This window comes from Mesoplodon mirus (assembly GCF_964341445.2).
Source record: "Mesoplodon mirus genome assembly, chromosome: 19".
Lineage (NCBI taxonomy): Eukaryota > Metazoa > Chordata > Mammalia > Artiodactyla > Ziphiidae > Mesoplodon > Mesoplodon mirus.
In genome coordinates this window covers 14,578,371-14,603,491 of record NC_138995.1, presented here as the reverse complement: position 1 = coordinate 14,603,491, position 25,121 = coordinate 14,578,371, and the positions used below count along the sequence as shown (strand labels likewise).

At 46.3% G+C, this 25,121-nt stretch overlaps 1 protein-coding gene across 7 annotated transcripts; it reads left to right on the top strand.

Annotated features, from left to right (window-relative positions):
- Window positions 1-7,144: 7,144 nt before the first annotated feature.
- ZNF23 (zinc finger protein 23) lies at window positions 7,145-22,409 on the top strand. Of its 7 annotated transcripts, XM_082606034.1 has the most exons (6): window positions 7,145-7,638; window positions 8,262-8,862; window positions 13,825-13,889; window positions 16,118-16,244; window positions 17,120-17,233; window positions 20,128-22,409. In XM_082606034.1, exons 3-6 carry the CDS (start codon window positions 13,857-13,859, stop codon window positions 21,927-21,929), a joined length of 2,076 nt encoding a protein of 691 aa, XP_082462160.1. In that variant the 5' UTR covers window positions 7,145-7,638; window positions 8,262-8,862; window positions 13,825-13,856; the 3' UTR covers window positions 21,930-22,409. The 7 variants fall into 7 exon arrangements, with proteins under 7 accessions (XP_082462160.1, XP_082462159.1, XP_082462161.1 ...); XM_082606033.1 differs by lacking the exon at window positions 8,262-8,862; XM_082606035.1 differs by having other exon boundaries at window positions 7,145-8,862; window positions 16,067-16,244.
- Window positions 22,410-25,121: the final 2,712 nt, after the last annotated feature.

Sequence of the window (25,121 nt, the reverse complement as noted above, 5' to 3'; positions counted from 1 at the left end):
TTAAGCCACGCCCAGGGGTGGTCCCAGGCTGCTGAGCCGTTTTCTCTCTTTCGCAAATGTAGCCAGCTGCCTGCCATTGGCCAATCTGGGCCCGCGTGAAGAGGCCCACGTGTGGGAGGAGGGTCATGACTGCCCCGCCGTCCGATGGGCCTGAGGATCCAGGCGGGAAGCTCTCAGCCAGTTTCTGAGCATCGGGCGCTGTATCCTGGTTTTTTGAAAACCTCTGCAGTGACCTTGATAATATTTTATAAATGGATCTCCCACTCCGCATATTTATGAGATAAAGAATTTCCCCCCTTAAAATTCAAGAGGGACATGCTCTTAGAACGAACAGGAAGACACAGGCTGCTCCCAAATGATCTACTACTTGGAGGATTTTAAAATTCTAGCGAGAAAATATAACGCAGCAGGACGCTATGGGGCTTTCCCGGGACAGGCCTCTCGCCGTATCCTCTGCTTTAGCTCCTCTCTGAAGTCCTTAGATAATAGTATTTGATGCACATTTCCTGAGTTGTTTTACAGATGTGAAACCCGCCCCACCCCCACCCCAACAGGTGGAAGGACTACTTGATGACCATGAGCACGTAGCCTCAGGCCTCCTGGAGCCTAAGGACTGATATTTAGCCCTGTGACTCCGCCCTGCTACACCATCAGCCAATTAGAGAACCGTGCACAAGCTGACCACGCACCCTGCAACCCGACCCCACCCCACCCCACCCCACCCCACCCCTGGCCTTTAAAAATGCTTTGCCAAACCCTCCCCAGAGCTCGAGGCTTTGGGGGACATGAGCCGCCTGTCTCCTTGCACGGCCTTGCAATAAACCTTTGTCTGCTCCAAACTCCAATGTTTCAGTTTGTGTGTCGGGCACAATAACTTGCGTTAACAAAACACTCATTCTCTTCACCCTCTTGGGCATCAGCACCAGGTGGGAAATGGCTGCACTCCTTATTTAACCCTCCGATTTCTCCAGAACCTTTCCTTCAAGGAGATATCTCTGGGCTCTGCAGGGACTGTGAGTGGTGATAGGTAACTCTGAGACTGAAAATCTGGAGGAAAAGAGACAAGGTCTGGAAGCATCTGGAGAGTTGGGGCAAAGGCGGTTTCTCCGTGGAGAGGAGTAAATAAACACAAGTATAAAGGCCCAGGCGAGGGGTTGGCACGAAAGGTGGCCTGACGGCACATGGATCAAGGGCCCCGACTCAGGAGGCCCTGACACATCATTATCAACCAAAATCCATACTTTACATTAGAGTCTGCTCTGGGTGTTGTACGTTCTATGGGTTTGGACAAATGTATAACGACATGTATCCACCATGACAGTATCACAGCCAGCATTTTCACTGCCCTAATAAACCTCTGTAATATTATACTTTTAACTATAGAGATCATACACATTGTACAATTATATGCTTTTTTCAGTTGACTATCTTGGTCTCTACAGATCAATAAATTTTATCTCACCTAATACATGAAACATGATATAAAATTTCCAAAATTCCAATTATGTTTTTTATAGCTGGTTGTCCAAATTAGTATCTAATCCAGAACCACACAAGTGCTTGTGTTTCAATAGTTTTTTATTTGTGTTTTGAACAGCTCTATTTTAGTCTAATAAGTACTTATCTCTGTTTCATTGAGGTTTAGTTCTGAGGTTTTATCTTGTTCTTTTGTTTGGAACATATTCTTTTGTTTCTTCGTTTTGCTTGACTCTCTGTTGGTTTCTATGCATTAGATAAAGCAGCCAGACTTAAAGCAGTGGCCTCCTGCAGGAGATGAGCCTGACCGTTCAATCCTGCCTCACTCTTGTTGTCTCTCAAACCTCAGTGATTGTCCAAGCAGCCTATTTTATTTTTAATGGCTCCTAGTAGATGAGGGTGTGCTAAGACCAGTCGGTGTTCCAAAGCAGGGGAATCTCAGTCAGCACCTAGATTCAGGCTGATTGGAAGCCAGACCCTCAGGCAGAAGATTTTAAAACTTGCAAATATAAACAGTGCTGTGGGGCTGAAAGCATAGGCCAGAGCCAGGTGATATAGAGGTGTCCCCTGGAGGCAGCCTCAGTTTTATAGACCCATATTTTTATTTCCCTGGTAACAAGCTAGTCATGATTTATTTTTATTTGGTAGTGTCTTATTTTTTTCAGTTAAGTTCTCTGAAATTATTATTATTTATTTTATTTTATTTTATTTTATTTTTTTGCGGTACGCGGGCCTCTCACTGTTGTGGCCTCTCCCGTTGCGGAGCACAGGCTCCGGACGTGCAGGCTCAGAGGCCATGGCTCACGGGCCCAGCCGCTCAGCGGCATGTGGCATCTTCCCAGGCGGGGGTACAAACCCATGTCCCCTGCATCGGCAGGCGGACTCTCAACCACTGCGCCACCAGGGAAGCCCTCTGAAATTATTTTTAATGCTATGAGTAAGCAAGCTCCAAGTACCATAACTAAGTGAGGTTTGATGTTTGCTTCAATATAAAACTGACACATGACTGCAGACTATTAGGAGATTCTCAAAGTCAATCCAGGGATTTGAGATCAAGTGGTTAGCAAGTTAAACCCTAAAGTTCACTATGGTCAATTTTCAGGATGCTGAGCCATTTTAAGTAATACAGACGAGATTTATGCAAAACCAGAGCACCAAACCGCAGTCTGAAAATATTAAACGGAAAATTCCAGAAATAAACAATTCATAAATTTCAAATTGTGAGCCTCTCTGAGCAGCGTGATGAAATCTCACGCCCTCCTGCTCTGTCCCACCCGTTATTCACCTAGCAGCCGTCGTAGTTATCAAATCGCCTGTCACTGTGTTACTGAACCACACTTGGGTCCACTTGCCCACCGACAGTAAAACCAATCTACTTGACACCGGGTTATGGTGAAGGAAGGTGTAGTGTTTATTGTAAGGCATCAGACAAGGAGTCCAGGACAGCTAATGTTCAAAAACACCTGAACTCCTCAGTGGGTTTCAGGGAGGCATTTTAAAAGGCAAGTTAAAAAAAAAAAAAAAAAAAAAAGGCAAGTTGAGGAAGGGGAGTCCCAGGGTAGGTGATCAGCTCAGATGCAATTCTCTGATTGGTTGATGTGAGATAAGAGGCCGGTGTCACAGGGGTTAACATTATCAATACTGGGGGCTACGTGCTCATCACGGTCATCAAGTAGTTAACTTCTTCCATTTAGTGGTGGTTTTAGCATCTGTAAAACAACTCGGGAAATGTGCATCAGATACTGTTACCTAGGTACTTCACAGAGGACCCAAAGCAGAGGACTCGGGAGGAGGGGTCTTTCCCGGGTAGGCCCTGTAGGTCCTCCTTGGTTACTACAGCATCACAGTGCTTGTGTTCAAGGAAGCCTTATTTTACTTAATAATGGCCCCAAAGTGCAAGAGTAGAGATGCTGGCAGTTTGGATATGTCAAAGAGAAGCTATAAAGTTCTTCCTTTAAGTGAAAAGGTGAAAGCTCTTGACTTAGTAAAGGAAAAAAAAAATCCTATGCTGAGGTTGCTAAGATCTAGTAAGAACAAATGTTCTGTCTATGAAATTGTGAAGAAAGAAAAAGAAATTTGTGCTAGTTTTGCTGAACCTCAAGCTGCAAAAGATACGGCCACAGTGTGTAAGTGCTTAGTTAAAAGATGGAAAAGGCATTAAAATTGTATAATAAAATATTTAGAGAGAGAGGGCACTTTCACATAACTTTTATTACAGTATATTGTTATAATTGTTCTATTTTACTATCAGTTGTTAATCTCTTACTGTGACTAATTTATAAGCTAAACTTTATCATAGGTATGTATGTATAGGAAAAACTTTATACATAGTGTCCAGTACTATCCCTGATTTCAGGCATCCACTGGGGGGGTCTTAAAACATATCCTCCACAGATAAGGGGGATATACTTATATGCTTAGGTATTTAATATTTTTTCATGCTCTTATAATGGAATTCATTTTAAAATTCATTTGTAAATTCTTTTGTTGTAAGTACATGGAAATACAATTCTTGTTTATTGATCTATCCAGGGACCTACCTAGTTAAAATAATTTACTAATTCTATTGGCTCGTATGTAGATTCTTTTGACTATTTTTTTCATCTATATATTCTGGTAAACCACAAATAATAATAGTTTTATTAAAAAAAAACACACAAAAAAACAACCAGGGCATGTGACATAAAGCTGGGGCACCTGATGTAAAGCCAGGGGACCAGACATAAAACCGGGCATGTGACTATATTTCTCCACATAGTAAGTTGAATGATCTGCTAATTCAATTCACAATATCAATAAATAAAGGAAGATTTTATAATATTGAAACATCCTTGAACTCTTGGAATGAACCCCAACCAGGCTCTTATTTCTTTCCCACAATTTTCAAGAGGAGACACAGCAGAACCATCTTTACTCTGCCATCTTAAAACTGGAAACACCAAAAGAGATTTTTTTAATGTGAGAAGGCCGTCAGTTTCCCCTAGCAGGCAGGGAGGAAGGGCTCTGGGGAAGCCCTGGGATTTCGAGGACAGAGGGTCCAGGAGAATAAGCCTTAGATCTGAGTGTGAATAAAAGTGGCTACAGGCCCAGCATAGAGATGGACTTGCAGAACACTGAACTATTGTGTGATTCTTTTCACCACTCCTTATTTCTAGGGGTATTAGCTAGGATTTGGGCTGCTAGGGCTGATATAGCAGCTCCATGACTCTTCCTTCTGGCTGCTCTGTCATCTTCAGGGGCCACATCCTCATTCATAGTCCAAGATGCTCACACCCCTGCCAGCATTCCCTGGCTGAGGGGCAAGGGAGAGCATGCCTCTACTCTTTAAGACCAAAGCATTGCTTTTTCTTAGAGCCCATTTGCCAGAAGTTACTCACATGTCCACACTTTGCTATAAAGGGGGCTGGGAAGTGTGTTATTTTTTCTGGACTGTCTTTGCCTTGCTAGAGATTCTGTTACATATAAGAAGGGAAGAACAGAGGTTGGCAGACAAGGAGTGGTCTCTGCCTCTGCAGGCCTTCTGTGGAGCCTTAGAAACTTGGCATGCACCTGTCCTAGCACTCTTAGTAGAAGATTCATGATTATTTAGGAGGACTTATTTTTTTGTGTGTAAAATTAGGCAACTGGTTTATGATCCAACACTTGGGGCCATCATTTCTGTGACACTGTGATCTAATTCCTTATTTCTTTAGACGAGTCCTCATTCCTAACTAAAGGTCTGCTTTGTGAGTCTAGGAAGAAGTGGAAACAGCAATTCTTGCCAAGAGCAACGTAATCCCAAGCTATCACTGTGCCCAGTCATGAGACCACTTTCCTATCTGAAGGAGATGAGCCATGTAAAGTGCTCACTTTGGGCAACAGTGATGATCAGAGTCAGGGCAAAGCAGAGAAGAGTTCCTGGTCAGTGTCATGATCCCAGGCATAAGACATATCCTACCTCTAGTGGCACAGAAATAAAGAAAGCTTCTACCCAGGAGTTGGGGCTGAAGCCTTTGGATCACGTCAGCAACCAATGTTTATTGCACACCTCCTTTGTGCCAGGCCTTGTGCTCTAGCTGAGAACGATAGTGTTGAACAAGATAGATATAGTTCCTGCTCCCTGGAGGGATCAGAGAAAATAGAGATTTAAATAAACTGTCACCATTGAATAATTACACATGTGCCACGTACTGAAAAGTACAGGGTGATGTTGCCATGTGACTGGGCACCTGCCTTATTCTGGGTGGTCAGGGAAGACTAGCTTCCCACGGTAAATGGGATATGAGCTGAGACTTCAAGTAACAGTCAAGACAGAGGGTGAGAATGGGAAGGGCATTCTAGGTTTAGAGAACAGCATGTTCAGCAAGTGGGGCTGAAGTTGAGAGGAGGATGGGAGTGCTGAGAGGCTGGAAGACAGTGAGGGCTGGCCACCTTCCAGGGCAGCAGCACTGAGGGATCAGAGCTGAAAGAAGAAAGGCCAGCTCTGTCACGGTTGGGAGGGAACTTAAGGGTGGTTAATCCAGTGGCTTTTGGAGCTGTCCCCCTCCCCCAGGCCTCATTTTGGAATTTTACGGGGCCATTTTTGTCACAAGATTTGGGGGTGTTGGATGGGAGCCAGGAGTACCACAAATCCTGCAATGCACAAGTCAGACCTGTCTATTGAAAAAGTTTTCACAGACTTTCATATGTCTTGCTGAACATTCACATAGGTAAAAACTGTTTATAAATTACCTGAATCTAGAGCTTTTAAAAAAAAAAGTCAAGAGGAACACAGTGTATTTTTGCACAGTTTTAACATAACTGAGTCTCCAGAAATATAACTACTGTATAATCAAGAGAAGATTCTGTGATCACCATTTTTTTTTTTTTTCTATTGCTGCCCGTCTTGCAGGATCTTAGCTCCTGGACCAGGGATCAAACCCGTGCCGTGCCCCCCGCAGCTTGGATGCGCTGAGTTCTAACCACTGGACTGCCAGGGAAGTCCCTGTGCTCACCATTTTGGATAACAACTTGTGATTTTTGAAATACCAATATGAGATACAGCACTGTGGCATTCAGGCACGTTCTATGCGTAGAGGCAAATTATCTGACCACCTATTAGGTCTCCTATACCAGTCACGACCAAACATTTACATTCTGAAATATATATTTTAAATTATAATTTTCCTTTTATTTCTCCTTTATTACATAAATGTTAGCACATAACATTACTTTTTATAATGCAGGTTGTTTATACTGCCTATGATTCTCTAAAACATTACCTATGAGTTTCATGACAGGAGAGTCTGCTGGTCATTAGGAAATATTTGTTCCAGAAAGGGGGCCTTGGGTTTGACAGCATGCGATCCAGGCGTCCAGTCCGGAAACTCCCAAATCTGGTTGTACGGCAGCTTTACTAAGATACAAATCCCCGGCGCCACCCCTGGTTTGGGCCCAGCGCTCGCCGCATTCTTGTCTTCCCTAGCTCACCGCGAGGAGCACCTGTTTTCTCGTTGAGACGGGAAGCGGGGAGAAGGGTGCCAGGCTTCGGAGTACCAGGGGTTCGGCTGCTGGGGGCGGGGCCAGACCGCCGCCGAGAAGGAGCGAAGCTGCTCCTAGAGAGGCTCGGCCGGGGCCTGGTGACGCACTTCCGGCCGCGCCGCCGAGCAGCTCGCTGCGGAGGTGAGTATGGGCTGCGGGAGGCGGGGGCGGTGCCTGGCTCCGAGGCTCTGGGTGCGGTTGGGACGCTCCTTCCCCCAGCGTTGACGGTGGGTTTCCTGTGGGGGAGGCCTCTTCCCCCCCTCCTCGACTCCCGCTTTGGACTTGGTGGCCGATGACGTTCCGTCTCGTGGAAGGCGAAGCCCGGGTTACTGCCACAGCCACGAAGCCCCGAGCATTTAGCACTTTGGGGAAGATGCTACTCGCCTTTTGGGAACTTGTGTTGGAGCAGCCAGGGGGTGGAATATTTGCAGGGGTGAAGCGGCCTGACGTGATATCATGAGTCTTTTGACATGCTGAGGTCGTGCAGGGGCTTTTACCTGCATGTTTTATGCATTTCAAGTATGGACTGTATGCGCCCCGCCCTCCTAACACAAGGTGTGAATCGAGGCCAGTGGGGGAGCAGAAAAAGCAGAGCCCCTCAGGCTACAGAAGAAGCCCGGCTTTTGAGGGCACTGTCTTCAGGAGCCGTGTCAGTTCCAAAAGGTAACCCGGCCCAACTTCTCTTGGGCGGTGGGATAACAGTGACCTGAGAATGATTTCTACAATGTAGAATATACTGATTTGCTTAGTCCTAGAATACACAAAAAGTTCCAGAATGACTCATTCATACCCTCATGAAAGCAAGTTTACAAAAAAATATACTATAAAACAGTAATGAAAACATGAAATGTGGCTAGTAGTGTATTCAGAGGAAATTTTGTGGCATTATAGGTTTTAATTGCCAAATAGGAAAGAATGAAAATAGATTTTAAAAATCATGCAACCTCAAGAAGTCTTTGGCTGCAGGTCTTTTTAGCCTTACAGAATTTAGTTAAAATACTGTTTTGCAGAGTTACTTAGTTCTTTTCTTTCCCACCACTTCACTGTGGTTATGCTGTGGTATAGTTAGGCTTATTTACCGTTGTTTGTATTTTTTGGATGTCGTCACCCCCCCCATCCCATTCTGGTTGGTTGATTTTTATACATATGTATAGATAGATAGATACAGGTAAAGATATGTGAAACATTACTGTGGTTATGGGAGTCAGAACAAAAAGGCACAGGGAAGTATCATTTCCTCCTCATCCCTTCTGCTCTGTTTCCTTCTATCCTGTTTCCGTTCCCAGGTTCCTTTCACCTACTTCCCATCCACACCTGAGGCCCCCCTATTCTCCTTAGTTTCTTGTTTTTCCTTCTGTTTCTTTTTGCACAAATCACCAGATACACATGTATTTTCTTATACTCCCTTTTTTCTTACACAGAAGATAGCACACTACCTTTTACACACTGAAAATCATTTCATATCATAGGGATAAGTATGTATATTTTAAATGTTATGCATCTAGCATGGCATTTATGGAGCATAGTAGTAATGTGAGCACCCATTAAACACACCACACCATTAAGAAGAGCACTGCCGGGCTTCCCTGGTGGCGCGGTGGTTGAGAGTCCGCCTGCCGATGCACGGACGCGGGTTCGTTCCCCGGTCCGGGAGGATCCCACGTGCCGCGGAGCAGCTGGGCCCGTGAGCCATGGCCGCTGAGCCTGCATGGCCGGAGCCTGCGCGTCCGGAGCCTGTGCTCCGCAACGGGAGAGGCCACAACAGTGAGAGGCCCGCGTACCGCAAAAAAAAAAAAAAAAAAGAAAGAAAAGAAAAGCACTGCCCATACGGCTCCATCTGTCTGTCTGCTCCTCCCCAACCCAGTTCCCACGTTCTCACCCCTAGAGGTAACAGCTCTCTTGAATTTTGTGTTAATCATATTTTTGATTTTTGATAAGATCATATTTGTGTTAATCATATTTTTAAAAATTTTATCATATATACATGTGTGTAAATAATGTGATTAATTTTGGTTTTGAGCTTTATGAAGATGGCATCATGGTGTCTGTAGTCTTCTGGGGCTTGCATAACTCAATATTAATGTTCCTAAATTCATCCATATTTTGTGTGTAGCTGTGAGTCATCCATTTTTGCTACTGGGTAATGTTCCATTGTAAAAATGGTATGACAGCTTATTTGTGTATTCTCAGTGGACATGTGAGTTTCCAATTTTTTGCTATTAAAATACTGCTGATAATAATTTTGTATGTATATCACCTACATATGAGAGTTTCCCTAGGGTATAAGTTTTAAAATTTAGGCATGAATATTGAATTTATCCAACACCTTTGACATCCACTGAGATGGAGAGTATGTTTTTCTTTGATTTATTAATGTGGAAAAGTACAGTCTGTGCTAATATTGAACGTTACTTGCATTCATAGGATGATCCCTCTTAGTCATGATATGTCACATTAAGGAACTACCGGAGTCTAGTCCTCAATATTTAGGATTTTTGCATCAGTATTCGTAAATGAGACTAGTTTATGGTTTTTGTATCCATATTTTGCTGGCATCATAAAAAGGGCTGGGAAACTTATTTTGCTGTTCTCTGCTACAGTTTAAATAGTATTAGAGAATTATTCATTTCTTAAAGATTTGAAAGGCTTTTCCCATGATACATAAGGGCTCAGTGTTTTGTGAGAGTTCACTCTTTACTAGCTCTCTAAACAATTCGGTAAAAGTAATCATGGGTTATGGAGAAAAATCTATATAATAAAATTGGTAGAGTTGATTTATTAGATTCAGATAGATTATATGTTCTTCCATCACAGGATAAGTTTTCTTTTTTTCTTTTTTTTTAATTTTTATTATTATTATTTTTTTTCGGCACGCGGGCCTCTCACTTTTGTGGCCTCTCCCGTTGCGGAGCACAGGCTCCGGACGCACAGGCCCAGCGGCCATGGCTCACGGGCCCAGCCGCTCCGCGGCACGTGGGATCCTCCCAGATCGGGGCACGAACCCACGTCCCCTGCTTCGGCAGGCGGACTCTCAACCACTGTGCCACCAGGGAAGCCCAGTTTTCTTTTTTTAAATTTATTTTATTGGAGTATAGTTGATTTACAATGTTGTGTTAATTTCTACTGTACACAAAAGTAATTCATTTATGTATATGCATATATATATATACACATTCTTTTTCATTATGGTTTATCACAGAATATTGAATATAGGTCCCTGTGCTATAAAGTAGGACCTTGTTGTTTATCCATTCTACATATAATAGTTTGCATCTCCTGGTCCCAAACTCCCAGTCCATCCCTCCCCCACCGCCCTCCCCCTTGGCAACCACAAATCTGTTTTCTATGTCTGTGTTTCTCTTTCACAGATAAGTTCATTTGTATCATATTTTAGATTCCACATATAAGTGATATAATATGGTATTTGTCTTTCTCTTTCTGACTTACGTCACTTAGTATGATACTCTCTAGGTCCATCCATGTTGGAATAAGTTTTCTTTTTAAGCATCCATGGAATATTTTTAAAATGGACACTGCAGCCACAAAAAAAAAAAAAAAACCTTTAAAAATCTGTAAAGCAGAAGTAAATAGATCAGGTTACTTAAACACCATGCAGTAAAGCCAGAGAATAAATTAACAACAACAAATTATCCTAAACAGTTCTTTGTCCAGAGACAAAACACAGTTGCTGACGAGTTATAAAATAGTAATTAAAACATGAAATATGGGGCTTCCCTGGTGGCACAGTGGTTGAGAGTCCACCTGCCGATGCAGGGGACACGGGTTCGTGCCCTGGTCCGGGAGGATCCCACATGCCATGGAGCGGCTGGGCCCGTGAGCCATGGCCGCTGAGCCTGCGCGTCCGGAGCCTGTGCTCCGCAATGGGAGAGGCCACAACAGTGAGAAGCCCGCATACGACAAAAAAACACACAAAAAAACAAAAAAAAAAACAAAAAAAACATGAAATATGAAAAGCCTCTGGAATGTAGGGAATAATGTATTCAGAGGAACATTTATAGGTTTAGATTGCTACACAGCAAGAATGAAAATGAATGAATCATGTAGCCTCAAGAAGGTAGAAAAAAGCTTTTTGTAGTCTAGCTTCCCCCGAAAGCAGAACATAGGACAGAGATTTGTGTGTGGGCAGTTTATTTGGGAATGTAGTCCCAGGGGCAGAGTGAAAGACAAGGAGAGTGCAACGGAGAAGGAGGGACAGCCAATACAAGGATGTGCTGTCAGGCTGGCCCCTCCACAGGCGACTGGTGCTCTGACTTGCTGGATCTTTTTTTTTTTTTTTTCGCGGTACATGGGCCTCTCACTGTTGTGGCCTCTCCCGTTGCGGAGCACAGGCTCCGGACGCGCAGGCTCAGCAGCCATGGCTCACGGGCCCAGCCGCTCCCCGGCATGTGAGATCTTCCCGGACCGGGGCACGAACCCGTGTCCCCTGCATCAGCAGGCGGCCTCTCAACCACTGCGCCACCAGGGAAGCCCGACTTGCCGGATCTTTGAGGAGCCTTGGAATCTCATGGCTGCCCACATGGGGGACTAAAGGGGGAAACGTTTATCCAGTGACCTCTGTCTCCTGTTGGTCATTGGTAGCATCACAGGCATTAACTCCCCTGTCCTTCAGGACCCAGCAGGTGTCCGCAGATGTCCCACACAGGACAGAGAAGCCCCAGGGCAGGATCCAGGCATGTGTGGTGTAGACCCTTGAGGAGGCATTTGTAGGTTGTACTTGTGCAGAGCTGGTCAAAGCCTCTGGAACTGGACTAAGAGTGGACAAGAGGATTTGGTGAAGTACATAAGGTGTCTCTTACAGAGCTAAAGAAACAAATTTTAAAAAGCAGAGCTTAATTTAAAACAAGTAGCGGGGTCTTCCCTGGTGGCACAGTGGTTGGGAATCCGCCTGCCAATGCAGGGGACACAGGTTCGAGCCCTGGTCTGGGAAGATCCCACATGCCGCGGAGCAACTAAGCCCATGCGCCACAACTACTGAGTCTGCACTCTAGAGCCCATGCTCCGCAACAAGAGAAGCCATCACAATGAGAAGCCCGCACGCTGCAACAAAGAGTAGCCCCCACTCTCCACAGCCAGTGCGCAGCAACAAAGACCCAATGCAGCCAAAAAAAAAAAAAAACAGGCACCAAGAAAACAAGCAGAGGGACTTCCCTGCTGGTGCAGTGGTTAAGAATCCACCTGCCAATGCAGGGGACACAGGTTCGAGCCCTGGTCTGGGAAGATCCCACATGCCGTGGAGCAACTAAGCATGTGCGCCACAACTACTGAGCCTGTGTGCCACAACTACTGAAACCTGTGTGCCTGGGGCCCGTGCTCCACAAGAGAAGCCACCACAAGGAGAAGCCCACGCACCGCAACGAAGAGTAGCCCCCGCTCACCACAACTAGAGAAAACTTGAGCACAACAACGAAGACCCAACGCAGCCAAAAATAAATAAATAAGTTAATTAATTTAAAAAAACCAAACAGGTAGAAAAGGGAGTGGTGTTCTAAATAGAAAAGCTAGTTTTTTGAAAATAAAACAACCTTAAACTAGATAAACCATGGTTCAGCCTAATGATATTAGTCTGCTTGGGCTGCCATAACAAAATATCATACACTGTCTGGCTTAAACAACAGAAATTTATTTCTCACAGTTCTGGAGGCTGGAAGTCCAAGATCAAGGTACCAGACGATCTGGTTCTTGGTGAGGCTGCAGGTGGCTGCCTTCACTGTGTCCTCACAGCAGAGACAGTTCTGGAGACTCTTCCTCTTCTTATTAGGGTACCCGCCCTATCAGATTATTACCTTGTTTAACCTTATTACCTCCTCATGGGTCCTGTCTCCAAATACAGCCACATTGGAAATTAGGGCTCCAGCATACGAATTTTGGGGGGACACATTCAGTCCATAACATTAACTAAGGCTAAAAGGTCTAGAGAGCATATATATTCAAAGAAGAAGTAAGAAAAGCAAGGTATACCTCAAGGTATGGAGGAAATGAAAAAAATCATGAGCCACTGTTTCCCATAATTCTACACTCAAGTTTAAATTCTGGAAGATATAGACAATATTTTAGGAAAATATAAAATTTCAAGACTGACTTTGGGAGCATTAAAAATCAGAAAATAACCGGTCCATGTGGTCTTGAATACAATGAACAAGGAGTGCTGGGTTATGGGACCAGGGATGGGATGCTATAGTGACCCCCTCTCTCAGGCAGCTGAGGCCTTGGCTTCTTTGCCATCAGAAGGCTGGAAGGTATGAGGAGCCATCCCGGTACCTCACTTGTGACCTAGCTTCCTCAGGGTAAGCCTGGGCCGGGCAGGAGCCTAACCTCCCAAGATCTCTACAGAGGTATCAGGACTCTTGAGGGCAGTCAGCTGTGTGAGGGGACGGGCATATGGGAGGGAGCAGCTGTCCCTTTCTCCAGGAGGTGCCGCCCTGGGGCCTGACTCTGAGGCCTATGTGCTGGGGCTGCAGCCCATCCAGCCTGGCTTCTCTTGCAGTATAATAGAGAGGGATGCTCGTTTAGAGCACCGTGTTGCTACACAAGTCTTTGTTTTATTATTCTTTAGACTCTACCTGCATTTTATGCACACTCGTGTGTGTGTATGATATGTGTCCAGAATTGTAAAAATCCTAGGGTCCCTGGCAGTGAGCGTCAATGTCATGGCCAGGAAGAGCCCTGGGCGCAGAGCCAGTGAACAGATCACTCCTTTCTTCCCATGGCAGCTCCTGCTCTCACTTCTGTCTGGATGCTGGCTGCCTGCGTCTCAGATCTTCTGTGAGGGGCTGTATTGTTTGTGGTGGGGCTGGCTTGTCTCACACCTGTCCCCCTGTTTTCCCTCAGCTCCAGTCCTTCTCTGAGAGGGAGACCAGGTGATGGCAGCCATGCTCCTGACAGCCTGGCCCCAGGTGAGCTGTGGGTCCTTCAGCTCTTCCTCTGAGCAGTTTCACATTGAAGAAAACTGAGAAGGGAATCTGGTGAGCCTTGCTATGAAAGCTGGAGGGGCCCTCCATGCTTCTGCCTGCCGGACTGGAGCTTTTGGGAAGAGCAGTGATATGGAGGGATAGGGGCCAGAGACCAGGACAGGGAAGACAGAAGTGTCTGGAAGGCAGAAAATATAGTCTTCTGCACACCAGTTTGCTTTGCTCCTCCAGCAGAGGGCTTTGGTGAATGAGAGACATGGAAGCTGCCCATGAATGGAAGAAGATAGGAGAGGACTAGGATTCCAGGGAGGGGGGTGTAGGTAAAGAGGAATAGCAGGACCAGATCCACATAAAGAATGGCTGTGCCTCTAATTCCAGGGGAAGGGGACATAAGGAGAGTGGGATCAAGGGAGGGAAAAAAGACAGGAAGTCCTGTGTCTCATTGTGTCCTGGAGAGGCTTTCAGGGCTTGGGGTGCAGTGGCCAAGCTTTAGGTCTCTGATAAGAGCTCTGGATCCTCTCCCCAGAATAACATGCAAATGAAAATTTCCATACGATTTCAGGGATTTCATGGACCCCCTGATGCTCATCCACGGACCTCTATGGGCTACAGTTTGGGAATAATCATAGTCACAGTAACTCCAGTTACACCATTTGAGGCTTACTATGCTGCAGGCACCATACTAAGCACTTTACATGGATCACTCAGTCCTGACAGCCGCCCTGGGAGTTAGGCGCTGTGTTGTGTTCACTCTACCACAAAAGAAACAAAGGCAAAGGGGAGTGAAGTGACTTGTCATTGCGTGACTTAACTGTTTAGCCCTATGACACGTGTGGAGCCAGTGAAGTTAACATGGTCAGATTTCTGATGGCTGTGTGGGGAATAATTTTGAGGGGAGATTTAAAAGCAAGGTGACCACTTCAGAAAGAGTCCTATTGGTCTAGGTAACATAGGCTTCATTAAGGCAAGTATTTGCTAAAGAGGGAGATCCAATTCAAGTAATGCTTAACATAAAAATCTCTAGGAGGAAGAGTCAAAAGATTGGGGTGGGGTAAGGGCGAGGGAGGAGTGAGGAACGAATCCCCAGGTTTCTTTCCTGCACGGATGGTGGTGGGTGACACCAGCTGAGGTTTGAATTAAGGAGGAGGCACCAGTCGTGGGCTAGAAGGGGATGGTGGGCGACAGCGAAGGCATTTAATTTTGTACAGAGAATTTCTTGTCTTATCCAAGTCACACGATCAATGACTCACAGAAGTGCCCGCAAGTTGGACTAGAATTGTTGCGAGTGGAGCCCCGTAGAATCAAGCAAGACAGGTCCTGGCAGAGAGCAGTTGAGAGGCAAATCGCTGCCAGTGTGTCCCCAAGGTTGTTACAGAAGGCCGAGGTGGGTAGAGCGAGAGCAGGCAGAAGTGGTAGCTGCCCAGAGGGGAGGAGGTGGGCCTGGGAGCGGCTCAGCCGTCAGCCCAGCCGGTGGAGCCTGTGCCGAGTGCCGAGTGATGCCAGGGAGCAGCTGAAAAGATGACTGACCTCCCTTCTTTCCCAAACCTCCTTGGAGAGGCAATGAAGTCTTGGGTGAAGTTGGACAGGATGAGGCTTGACTGGGAGAGGGTAACAGAAAATGGGTTTTCGGCGAGAGCCATTTGGAAGCAGGATGGGCTGCCTGCTCTCACCCCTTCCTCCACCTCCACGGTGCCCAGCCGATCTGGGCAGCACCGAGCTTCCTCTGCTGAAGGCGCTGGAGCAGAGGCTATGCAGCCTTTTGTAGGGGGTCCATGATAGAAATCAGGTGGGGCTGGGTGAGATGGAAGCCATGGCTGTTCTTTGGGCGCGGCTTGAGGTTTGAGGGTGAGGGCGAGGGCGAGGAAGTGGGAAAGCCTGTGGGTGGGTCCAGAGCTGCTTTCGCCAGGGAAGGCATGGCCTGACTGAAAGAAAGCAGTTGTGTTAGGGAACTTGGTCATGGGAGGTTTTTTTCTTTCATCTCAACTTATGTCATCCTTTGTAAGTGTGAAATATGGCATGAGGTTTCTCTGCTGTGAGCGAAGTCACATATTCCATGCTTTACCTTCCAAGTGTTTTTCTCAAATCTTTCCCCCTGTTATTAATTTTGTGCTCTTCACAAGCCCCTCCTCAAGCCCTCATACTGCCCTCTGCCCCTCACCTAGGGCATGAGCCATGGAATTGGCCCCTAGGGCAGCAGGAACCTGTTGTTTCAGAAGTCGGTGACCTTTGAGGACGTGGCTGTGTACTTCACCCAGACGGAGTGGGATGGCCTGTCCCCTGCACAGAGGGCTCTGTACAGGGATGTGATGCTGGAGAATTATGGGAATGTGGCCTCCCTGGGTAAGGCCTTTCTCCCCCGGGGACTCAGACTCTGCTGATTAGGGTTTCCTGGCTTCCTTTCCCCTTACTGGTTGCAGGTGGGGCCTCTGGTAATCCTTTACTGAGTGGGAACCCCAGAGGCTGATTCCTAATCTCCTAGACCCGGGGTTTCTGGGAAGGGTGAACTTCAAGCCCATTTTGGGCCAATATAGGACTTCACTGGGACTGTTGTGCACTTTTTTTTTCTTTTTTTTTTTTTGCGGTACGCGGGCCTCTCACTGTTGTGGCCTCTCCCGTTGTGGAGCACAGGCTCCGGACGCGCAGGCTCAGCGGCCATGACTCACGGGCCCAGCCGCTCTGTGGCATGTGGGATCTTCCCAGACCGGGGCACGAACCCGCGTCCCCTGCATCGGCAGGCGGACTCAACCACTGCGCCACCAGGGAAGCCCTGTTGTGCACTCTTGATCCACCCAATAGAGGCTGTGTTTTGGACACAGCGTGGAAAAAAAGTAACTTCCTGTTCTACAGCATTAACTTCAGGTTCCCCCTCACCCTACCTGGATATCTTGAGTGTTTCCAAGGATCTCGGTGTACTTGTAATATTTTAGGCCCTGGTCAAAAAAATGGTACCTATCCCTTTAGGCAGAATCTCCCTGTTTGCCCTGCATGAGGTCTCACAGTCTGGGCCCTCCCCAATTCCTCCCGCATCTTCTCAAGCCTCTTCCTCCCACCACTCCCCACCCCACCCCCAGCCACTTTCCCATAGTTCTTAGGCACGGGACCCTCTGGGGCTTTTTCCTTCCCTCCCCATTGCTGACACAATCTGAGAAGACGTTTAGGAAATCAGCTGTGGGAGATTATTCACCTATCTTTCCTATTTCCTTTCCCCAAAACAGGATTTCCCCTTCTCAAACCTACTGTGATCTCACAGCTGGAGGGAGGAGGTGAGCTGGAAGGCCAATCTCCACTGGCCTCTGGAACAGGCACAGGCCCCCAGGGCCTCTGGACTGGTAAGGAGGCACACATTGCCCATTATGCTGGAAAGTTAAACCGTTTAGGAAGAAAGTCAGCTTTAGCAGCATATAAGCGTGTCACATTTATTGGCTAACCGTACAGAGTAACATTTAAATTTTTTAAAAATTAATTAATTAATTAATTAATTTTTGGCTACGTTGAGCCCTCGTTGCTGCGCGCAGGCTTTCTTTGTTTTAGTCGCAGAGAGTGGAGGCCACTCTTGTCTTCGGTGCTCAGGCGTCTCACTAAGGTGGCTTCATTTGTTGCGGAGCACAGGCTCTAGGCACATGGGCTTCAGTAATTTTGGCACATGGGTTCAGTAGTTGTGGCTCGCGGGCTCCAGAGCTCAAGCTCAGTAGTTGTGGCGCACGGGCCTAGTTGCTCCTCAGCATGTGGGATCCTCCTGGACCAGGGCTCAAACCTGTATCACCTACATTGGCAGGTGGATTCTTAACCACTGCGCCACCAGGGAAGCCCCATTTAAATAATTTTTGATGATTTCTAGAGATAGGAACAGTTGAGACCTTTCTATTTTCATAGTTTGCTATTTCTTTCTAATTGCAAGAAGAGATCTTTTTTCAAATGCTTTATTGTAATTATTTTCAATCCTAATTTTGGAATTCTACCTTTCTCAGACAAAATGAATGGATTCAGTACTTTTTTGGGGTCCTTGCTACTTTCTAAGCACTGTCCACTTAATGTGAAGGGTACAGAATTAAAAATCTTTTTACTTAGACTTTGGAGTAGACTTTCTGAGTTCCAATCCCAACTGTGCTACTTCCTAGTTGTGTGACTTTGAGCAGGTCAGTTATCTGCATTCTCTAAGAGTTAGTGTTCTCACCCTTGAAAATGGAATAATAATTATAAAATGAGGTAATGGTGCTATGTTTGATGATAAAATGAGATAACATGTACCAAGTGCCTAGCTTATAGTGTGTGCTCAGTTAAATTCTGTTTTTATTATTATTATTTTGGGGGTGAGAAAGCTATATATAATAAGCTGTAGGAAATAAGGTGGGAAGAAGTAATGCTATCAATTTGGTGCTTCTCAAAATATGAACAAATGCATCACCTGGGCGTCTTGCAGATGTGCAGATTGTCATTCAGTTAGTTTGGGGCAGGGCCAAGATTTTGCATTTCTGTTAAGTTCCCAGGTAATGCCAGTGCTTCTGGTTCCCAGACCACTCTTGAAATAGTGAGGTTCTCATTGGCTCACGCAGAGTAGTTGCCAGGTGATTTCCCATCTCCCAGGAGGCCCAGCTTTACTTCCTGCCTTTGGGGTCCGTAAGATACTCTTGCATCCTTTTGATGAATCCTCTTTTTTTAAAAGATGGTTTCAGTGGCTTTTTGTTCCTCGTAATCATTCAACCAGATGTTCACTGACCAAGGAAGACATGTTTTGGAAATGGAGAGCTTAAAGTGTTTGACATATAGAGGGGGATGAAAGTGATATTGTGGAGATTCTTAGTCAAAGAAGTCTGGATTTCATTCTATAGGCAACAGACAGTCCTGAAGTCTTTGAACAACCCATCATGACGTCAGGTGAGGATAGAAACATTCATCTAGTCAGTGTATGTAGGTTAACTGGGATCAGGAATCAAATGGGTTCTAGGCAGGCAGAAGGGGAAATCACAGGGCACAAGACCCATGTCAGCAGAGTTGATTTTTTAAAAAAATTTTCCAGGTAATCTGAATTTTTTTCTTTGTAAGTTTCTGATACTACAGATGAATATTATTTCTATAATCAGGAAAAGACCAATATTATTTTGAAAATGGTTGCTAGGGAAATCCAGGTCATTTGGGTCTGAGGGCAATTATAATGAAATACTGGGGTAGGGGGCATATTACATGTGGTTGAGGAGAGATGAGAGATGAAAAAACAAAGGAAGCATTTTGGGGCCAATTTTGAGAAATTGAGAATAATGTAGAGATCATTGGTTCTACTAGGACTATGGGATTATAGAAAGACTATAAGATGACAGAAAGAATTTTAGGGAGTGAGCAATTTTAGGACTGAGGGACAAGGTAGAAGGCAAGGCAAGGAGAACGCAGCAGTGGGTGGAGTAGGAGGGGTGGGAAGGGATGGGATCAAAGGGATCAAATGGGCCTGAACAGAGCCTTTCTGAAGTAGAGAAAGAAGAAGTTAAAGGAGACGTTTTGGAAAGCCTAGAGTTTAAGTGCTAAGAAAAGAAACAAGATTTGTTCCCATTTGCTTCCTAGTGCTAAGACCTGCCATCCCTTGTTGCCACATGTTGTTGGATTCTGTGCCTTCTCCTTCTTAAGCAGTTTCCATTTTTATTAATAGAAACTGAAGAGTGTAGTAAAGTATGGTGTGATGGAAAGAATGCTGATCTGGTAGATAAGACCTAGAATTTGTTCCACTGCTGTCACTGTTAACCTTCTTGTTACTGGTTCTTGGTTTAGAGACCGGTGCTCTTTTAAAATCATTACTTTAAAATTTGTAATGTTGGTACATGCTCAAAACAGTATAAAAAGTGCATAAGGTGGGAGCAGTGGGGAAGTCTCCCAAACTTCCTGTGCCAGTTTGCTCAGTTTCTTTTGTATTCTTGCAGTAGTTTTCTAGGCATATTCAAATATATGTGTTTATGTCAGCCCTTTTTACTCTCCTTTACACAAATGGAAGATACTCTACATATCATTTCTCAACTTGTTTTTCCACGTAACAGTGTATCTTTGACATATTTTCATGTCAGTACATATAGATTTATTTCATTTTATAACAGCTGCATGTTATTCCACCTTATGGATGAACCTTAGATTCTTTGACCTAGTCTGGTGATTTTAAAGAGCCACCCCCCTTGATTACCCTGATCCTTTTTTTTTCTAACATGGTTCTTACATGATATTTTATGTTTTCTGTTTTTTATAGTAAATATTGATATCCAGACTGACAATAATTTGACAGAGGAAATGTATGAAGAAAAACATAATACATCATTTGAACTTCAAAGGAACTCTTCCCAGGAAACAGACTTTTCAGAAACTTATATTCTAGAGAAACAGCAGGAAGTCCACTCGGTAGGAAGTATGGAGAAAGAAAACAGGAGTGTCATTGATGGGACAGTGAAAGGCAATATAAGCCCCATGGAGGAGTGTTTCTTTAGGCAAAGTCCAAACTTGAATCAGTGTCATACCATCTCCACTGGAGAGCAGGCCCCTGAGTGTACAGGATTGGAGAAAGCCTTCAGCTTTGACACAAAACTTATTCAACATGAAATAATTAATTCCGGGGAAAGACCTTTCAAATGTGAAGAATTAGTGGAAAGCTTTAGGTGTAACTCTCAACTTAATCAGGATCAAGATAGCTACACTGGGGAGAAGCCCCATCAGCGTAAGGAGTGTGGCAAAGCCTTTAGCGTTAACGCAAAATTAATTTGGCATCAAAGACGTCACAGTGGGGAGAAGCCCTTCCAATGTGTAGAGTGTGGAAAAAGCTTCAGTTACAGTTCCCATTATATCACGCATCAGACTATCCACAGTGGGGAGAAGCCCCATCAGTGTAAGGTGTGTGGGAAAGCCTTCAGCGTTAACGGGAGTCTGAGTAGGCATCAGAGAATCCATACAGGAGAGAGGCCCTATCAGTGCAAGGAGTGTGGGAATGGCTTTAGCTGCAGTTCTGCATATATCACACATCAGAGAGTCCACACTGGAGAGAAACCTTATGCGTGTAATGACTGTGGGAAGGCTTTCAATGTTAATGCAAAATTAATTCAACATCAGAGGATCCACACTGGAGAGAAACCTTATGAATGTAATGAGTGTGGGAAAAGCTTCAGGTGCAGCTCCCAGCTTAGGCAGCATCAGAGCATCCACACTGGAGAGAGACCCTATCAGTGTAAGGAGTGTGGAAAAGCCTTTAGTAATAATGCAAAACTCATTCAGCATCAAAGAATTCACACAGGGCAGAAACCCTATGAGTGTACTGAATGTGGAAAAGCCTTTGGCGTCAAAGGGAAGTTAATCCAGCACCAGAGAATCCACACGGGTGAGAAACCCTATGAGTGTAAAGAATGTGGGAAAGCCTTCAGGTGTAACTCCCAGCTTCGGCAGCATCTGAGAATCCACACCGGGGAGAAGCCCTATGAGTGTAATGAGTGTGGAAAGGCCTTCAACGTTAATGCAAAACTAATGCAGCACCAGAGGATTCACACTGGGGAGAAGCCCTTTGAATGTAATGAGTGTGGGAAATGCTTTACTTCTAAAAGAAACCTACTTGATCATCACCGAATCCACACTGGAGAAAAGCCTTATCAGTGTAAGGAATGTGGGAAAGCCTTCAGCATCAATGCCAAACTAACTAGGCATCAGAGAATACACACTGGGGAGAAACCATTCAAATGTATGGAATGTGAGAAAGCATTTAGCTGTAGTTCTGACTATATTGTACATCAGAGAATCCATACTGGAGAGAAACCCTTTCAATGTAAGGAGTGTGGAAAAGCCTTCCATGTTAATGCCCATTTAATTCGGCATCAGAGAAGCCACACTGGGGAGAAACCCTTCAGATGTGTGGAGTGTGGCAAAGGCTTCAGCTATAGTTCTGACTGTATTATACATCAGACTGTCCATACTTGGAAGAAACCCTATGTGTGTAATGTGTGTGGGAAAGCCTTCAGGTTTAGCTTCCAACTTAGTCAGCATCAGAGTGTCCATAGTGAAGGAAAATCCTAATGAGAAGGATGTAGAAAACTGTCAAGGTTAATGCTGAACTAGATCAAGTATCCTCAGATTCACCCTGGTGGAAAACCTTGAGAGAGAAATGGATATGGCAGAGTCTTCACAAGGAAACAAATCTTTTCCATTTTATTCAATTTTAGATCAAGAATGACAACCAGTTTTAAAATAACATCCAAAAATAAATAGTTTGTTTTATACCAACAACCAATAGAAAATATAATGAAAGAAAATATCCCATTCGCAACAGCATCCAGAAAAGTTGATTTTCTAGATATAAACTTACTAGGACCTATGTGGAGAAATTATAAATCTCTGCTGAGGGGCACAAAAGGAAAGTTAAATAAATGGGTGGAGAGAGAATGATACCTTGTTCTTAGATAGAAAAACTCATAAAGATACTACCTACCTAAATTAATTTATTGCCCTTTTACTTTTGACAACAAGCATGCATCACTTTTGTAAAGAGGAAAAACAATAAAGAGTTCCTTAAGGAAAAAATATGAGTAAATCTTTTTATTTTCATGGAGAAAACCTTTCTAAGCATCAGATGAAAGCCAGAAACCAACCACGAGGGGAAATATTGATAAATTGACTTCAAAATGAAATATTTTTGTTTTAAATAACCCCAAATAAGTTTAAAAGATAAAGCACAAAAAGTGGAAATACCTTTGTAAAATTTGTGATATAAAAGTGTATCATACAAAGAGGTCTTAAATTATGAGAAAAATAAATGACAATAGCAAGCAGCTTTTAAAAAGATATAAAAATGACTAATAAAGGAAGATGTTCAGTCTCAGTAGTACGCTAAGGAGTAAAAAATTAAAACATGCATACAGTTACACATAGGAAGCCCTCCAACCTCTCTCCCACTGACAAGACAAACACACAGACCCTCTTACAGACACACAGTGTATCCCCACAGTGCCCCTTTCCCCATACCTGCTGCTGTGCTCTCTGTAGCTCAGGAGGCGCGTGTTGGCTGGGAATGCTGTCTTGCGTACCTCCAAGGAGCCACTCCTGTCAGAAAGCTACTGACATGGTATAGGACCTCAGCAGAGTGTCCAGGGCCATTGTGTAAGTGACATTCCCCCACCCCACCTGCATATGGGTGGAGGCAGATCCTGGAGCCCCCAGAACACACAGGAGGGAGCGGAGTCCTTCCCCCTGACCATCTGGCCCTGCTCCTGTGAGCAGCTCCAGACCACACAAAGAGACCCAGAAGTGCCCTGGGCCATGGGGTCCAAGTCCTTCATTTACTTATAGAGAAACTGAAGACCAGAGACGGATGGCACTGCCCCTGGTCACACAGCAAATCAGTGGCTGAGGTGGTCCATTACCCAGGCCAGAGGAGAGGTCAGAAGGCCATGGCTTACCCCAACCTTCCTAGATCATGAATCGCCTCCAGATGGTCTCCAGATGTGACGGGGAAGATGGGGACTGGAAGTCCTGCCATCCTGGCTCCCAGTGGGGTTTGGCAGTTTGCTGTGGCAGGACCAAGGCAGGGACTCTAGGAGGGCTGAGAAGCACTGAGGACAGGACCAGATGTTCCAGATCTGCCACCAATGTACTGTGTGACCTTGGCCTCTGGGTCTCAGGCTCTTTCTCAGTGCAGGGTGGGGGCTAGTCCCAGGGCTCAACACCCTTCTCACCCAGTCGGTCCCTGAGGGTCTTCTCCCTCTCTGTAGCTTTGTTACTGTCCACAGCAGGTCCTTCTGTTCAGATCCCAAGGATACGAGGGTGAAGAAGGCAGATACCTGCAAATTCTCATGAAGTCACGTGGTCCCGTGGCCCAGGAGTCCTGACACCTCGTAGTCTTGATGTTCTCTACTCCAGCCAAGAGCTGCCTGGATTCAGTGGAGGCCTTATGAGGACAAAGAGGAGCCATGGCTCTGGATACCCTTTTCCCCTCACAAAGGCACCTCTTTTCTGAAAGGGAGCCATGAGCCTGGAAGGGTCAGATTAAAGCAAGTTTCTCCCTCAGTCCAGGTCAGCATGTTCCGTCCCTTCAGCACAGGGCACCCTCCCACCCTGGCCTGTCATCCTGGAAGGGGCCTCAGAGAACATCTGGTCCCGCCCTGGTCAGGTCAGGAGGGGAAACAGGCTCAGTGGAAAACGCGGCTGCTGTGGGGCCCCAGCAGGTCCGGGAAGCCTGGTGAGAGAGGTCCAAACAGGGCTGGGAGGGTCCGTGGGTGGGTGGAGACAGGGCTTGGGTGTCATATGGGGGGACGAGAGACTCAGCACAGCTCTCCCTGGGCTGGCAGCCCTCTCCTGGTGATGGGGCTGGGAGTTCTGAGGAGAGGCGCCTGGAGGCTCTTCTGTCCTCCGCCTCCTAGGTCTCCATTCTCCCCAGACCACAGCCCCACCCTGTCTGCTATCCTTTCTCCTGACAAGGAACTGAGGACACCCCTTCCCTTACACAGTCCATTCAATTCAGTTGAACATTCGCACGGGCCCTTCCACGGGCCGGGGTTTGCCAAGTCTCAGGGAACCTGAGATGGGGGCACCTTGGCCACGTCTCCCCTCGGCGAGCTCCCCACAGCCCCTTCCGCCTGCTCTCGGGCCCCATTCGCACAACAGACCACGTGGTCTCAGCAAATCCAACACCTCACGGGGCTCCTGAGGCTTCCGCCCGGCCTGAGCCCCCTTTGCGGGGCCCTGCGTTTTGCGCCTGCTCCTGGGCTGCCCGCGGCCTGACCGTCCCTCCGGCTCTGTCTTTCCCTCCCACCACTCGCCAGCCTGTGCACGCGCAGGCCAGAGCCTGGGAGGTTCCAGTGCTCCTGAAGCGTGGCCCCCACCTCCTCCCGGCCACTGAAATCCCACCCACGCTCAGCCCAAGCCAGCCTCCAGGAAGCCCTCCCGGCAGCGCGGCCGCACGCGCCTCTCCCGGCTGGTTTCCTCAGCCCGCCACGGTAAGGGATCGTCCTGCCACAGGTTTGGCGCGTCTGCCAGCGGTGCGTGGCCCGGGCGCCCAGGGCCCACGTGCTCTAGAAGGGGACCCGAGGCTCTGGGTTCCACCCCCCCACCCCCGCCCTGGGCCACAGGGGCGCAGCACGGGGAGACGGGTGGCGGCCTCCGCCTGCCGCCTCCCTCCCCGCCGGCCTTGGGCGACGCCTTCTCGCCCTGGTACCCCGTTTTGGCCTCGAAGTGAGACGGAGCGGGGAGGCCGGGCCTGCGCGTCCAGGGTCT

Bases quoted from the DNA above. Each gene is read 5' to 3' on its own strand.
- ZNF23 (XM_082606033.1), top strand. From the start codon at position 13,857: ATGGCAGCCATGCTCCTGACAGCCTGGCCCCAG. The intron at 13,890-16,117 runs GTGAGCTGTGGG...CTGTTGTTTCAG, and splicing joins TCCTGACAGCCTGGCCCCAG to AAGTCGGTGACCTTTGAGGA. The intron at 16,245-17,119 runs GTAAGGCCTTTC...TCCCCAAAACAG, and splicing joins TGGGAATGTGGCCTCCCTGG to GATTTCCCCTTCTCAAACCT.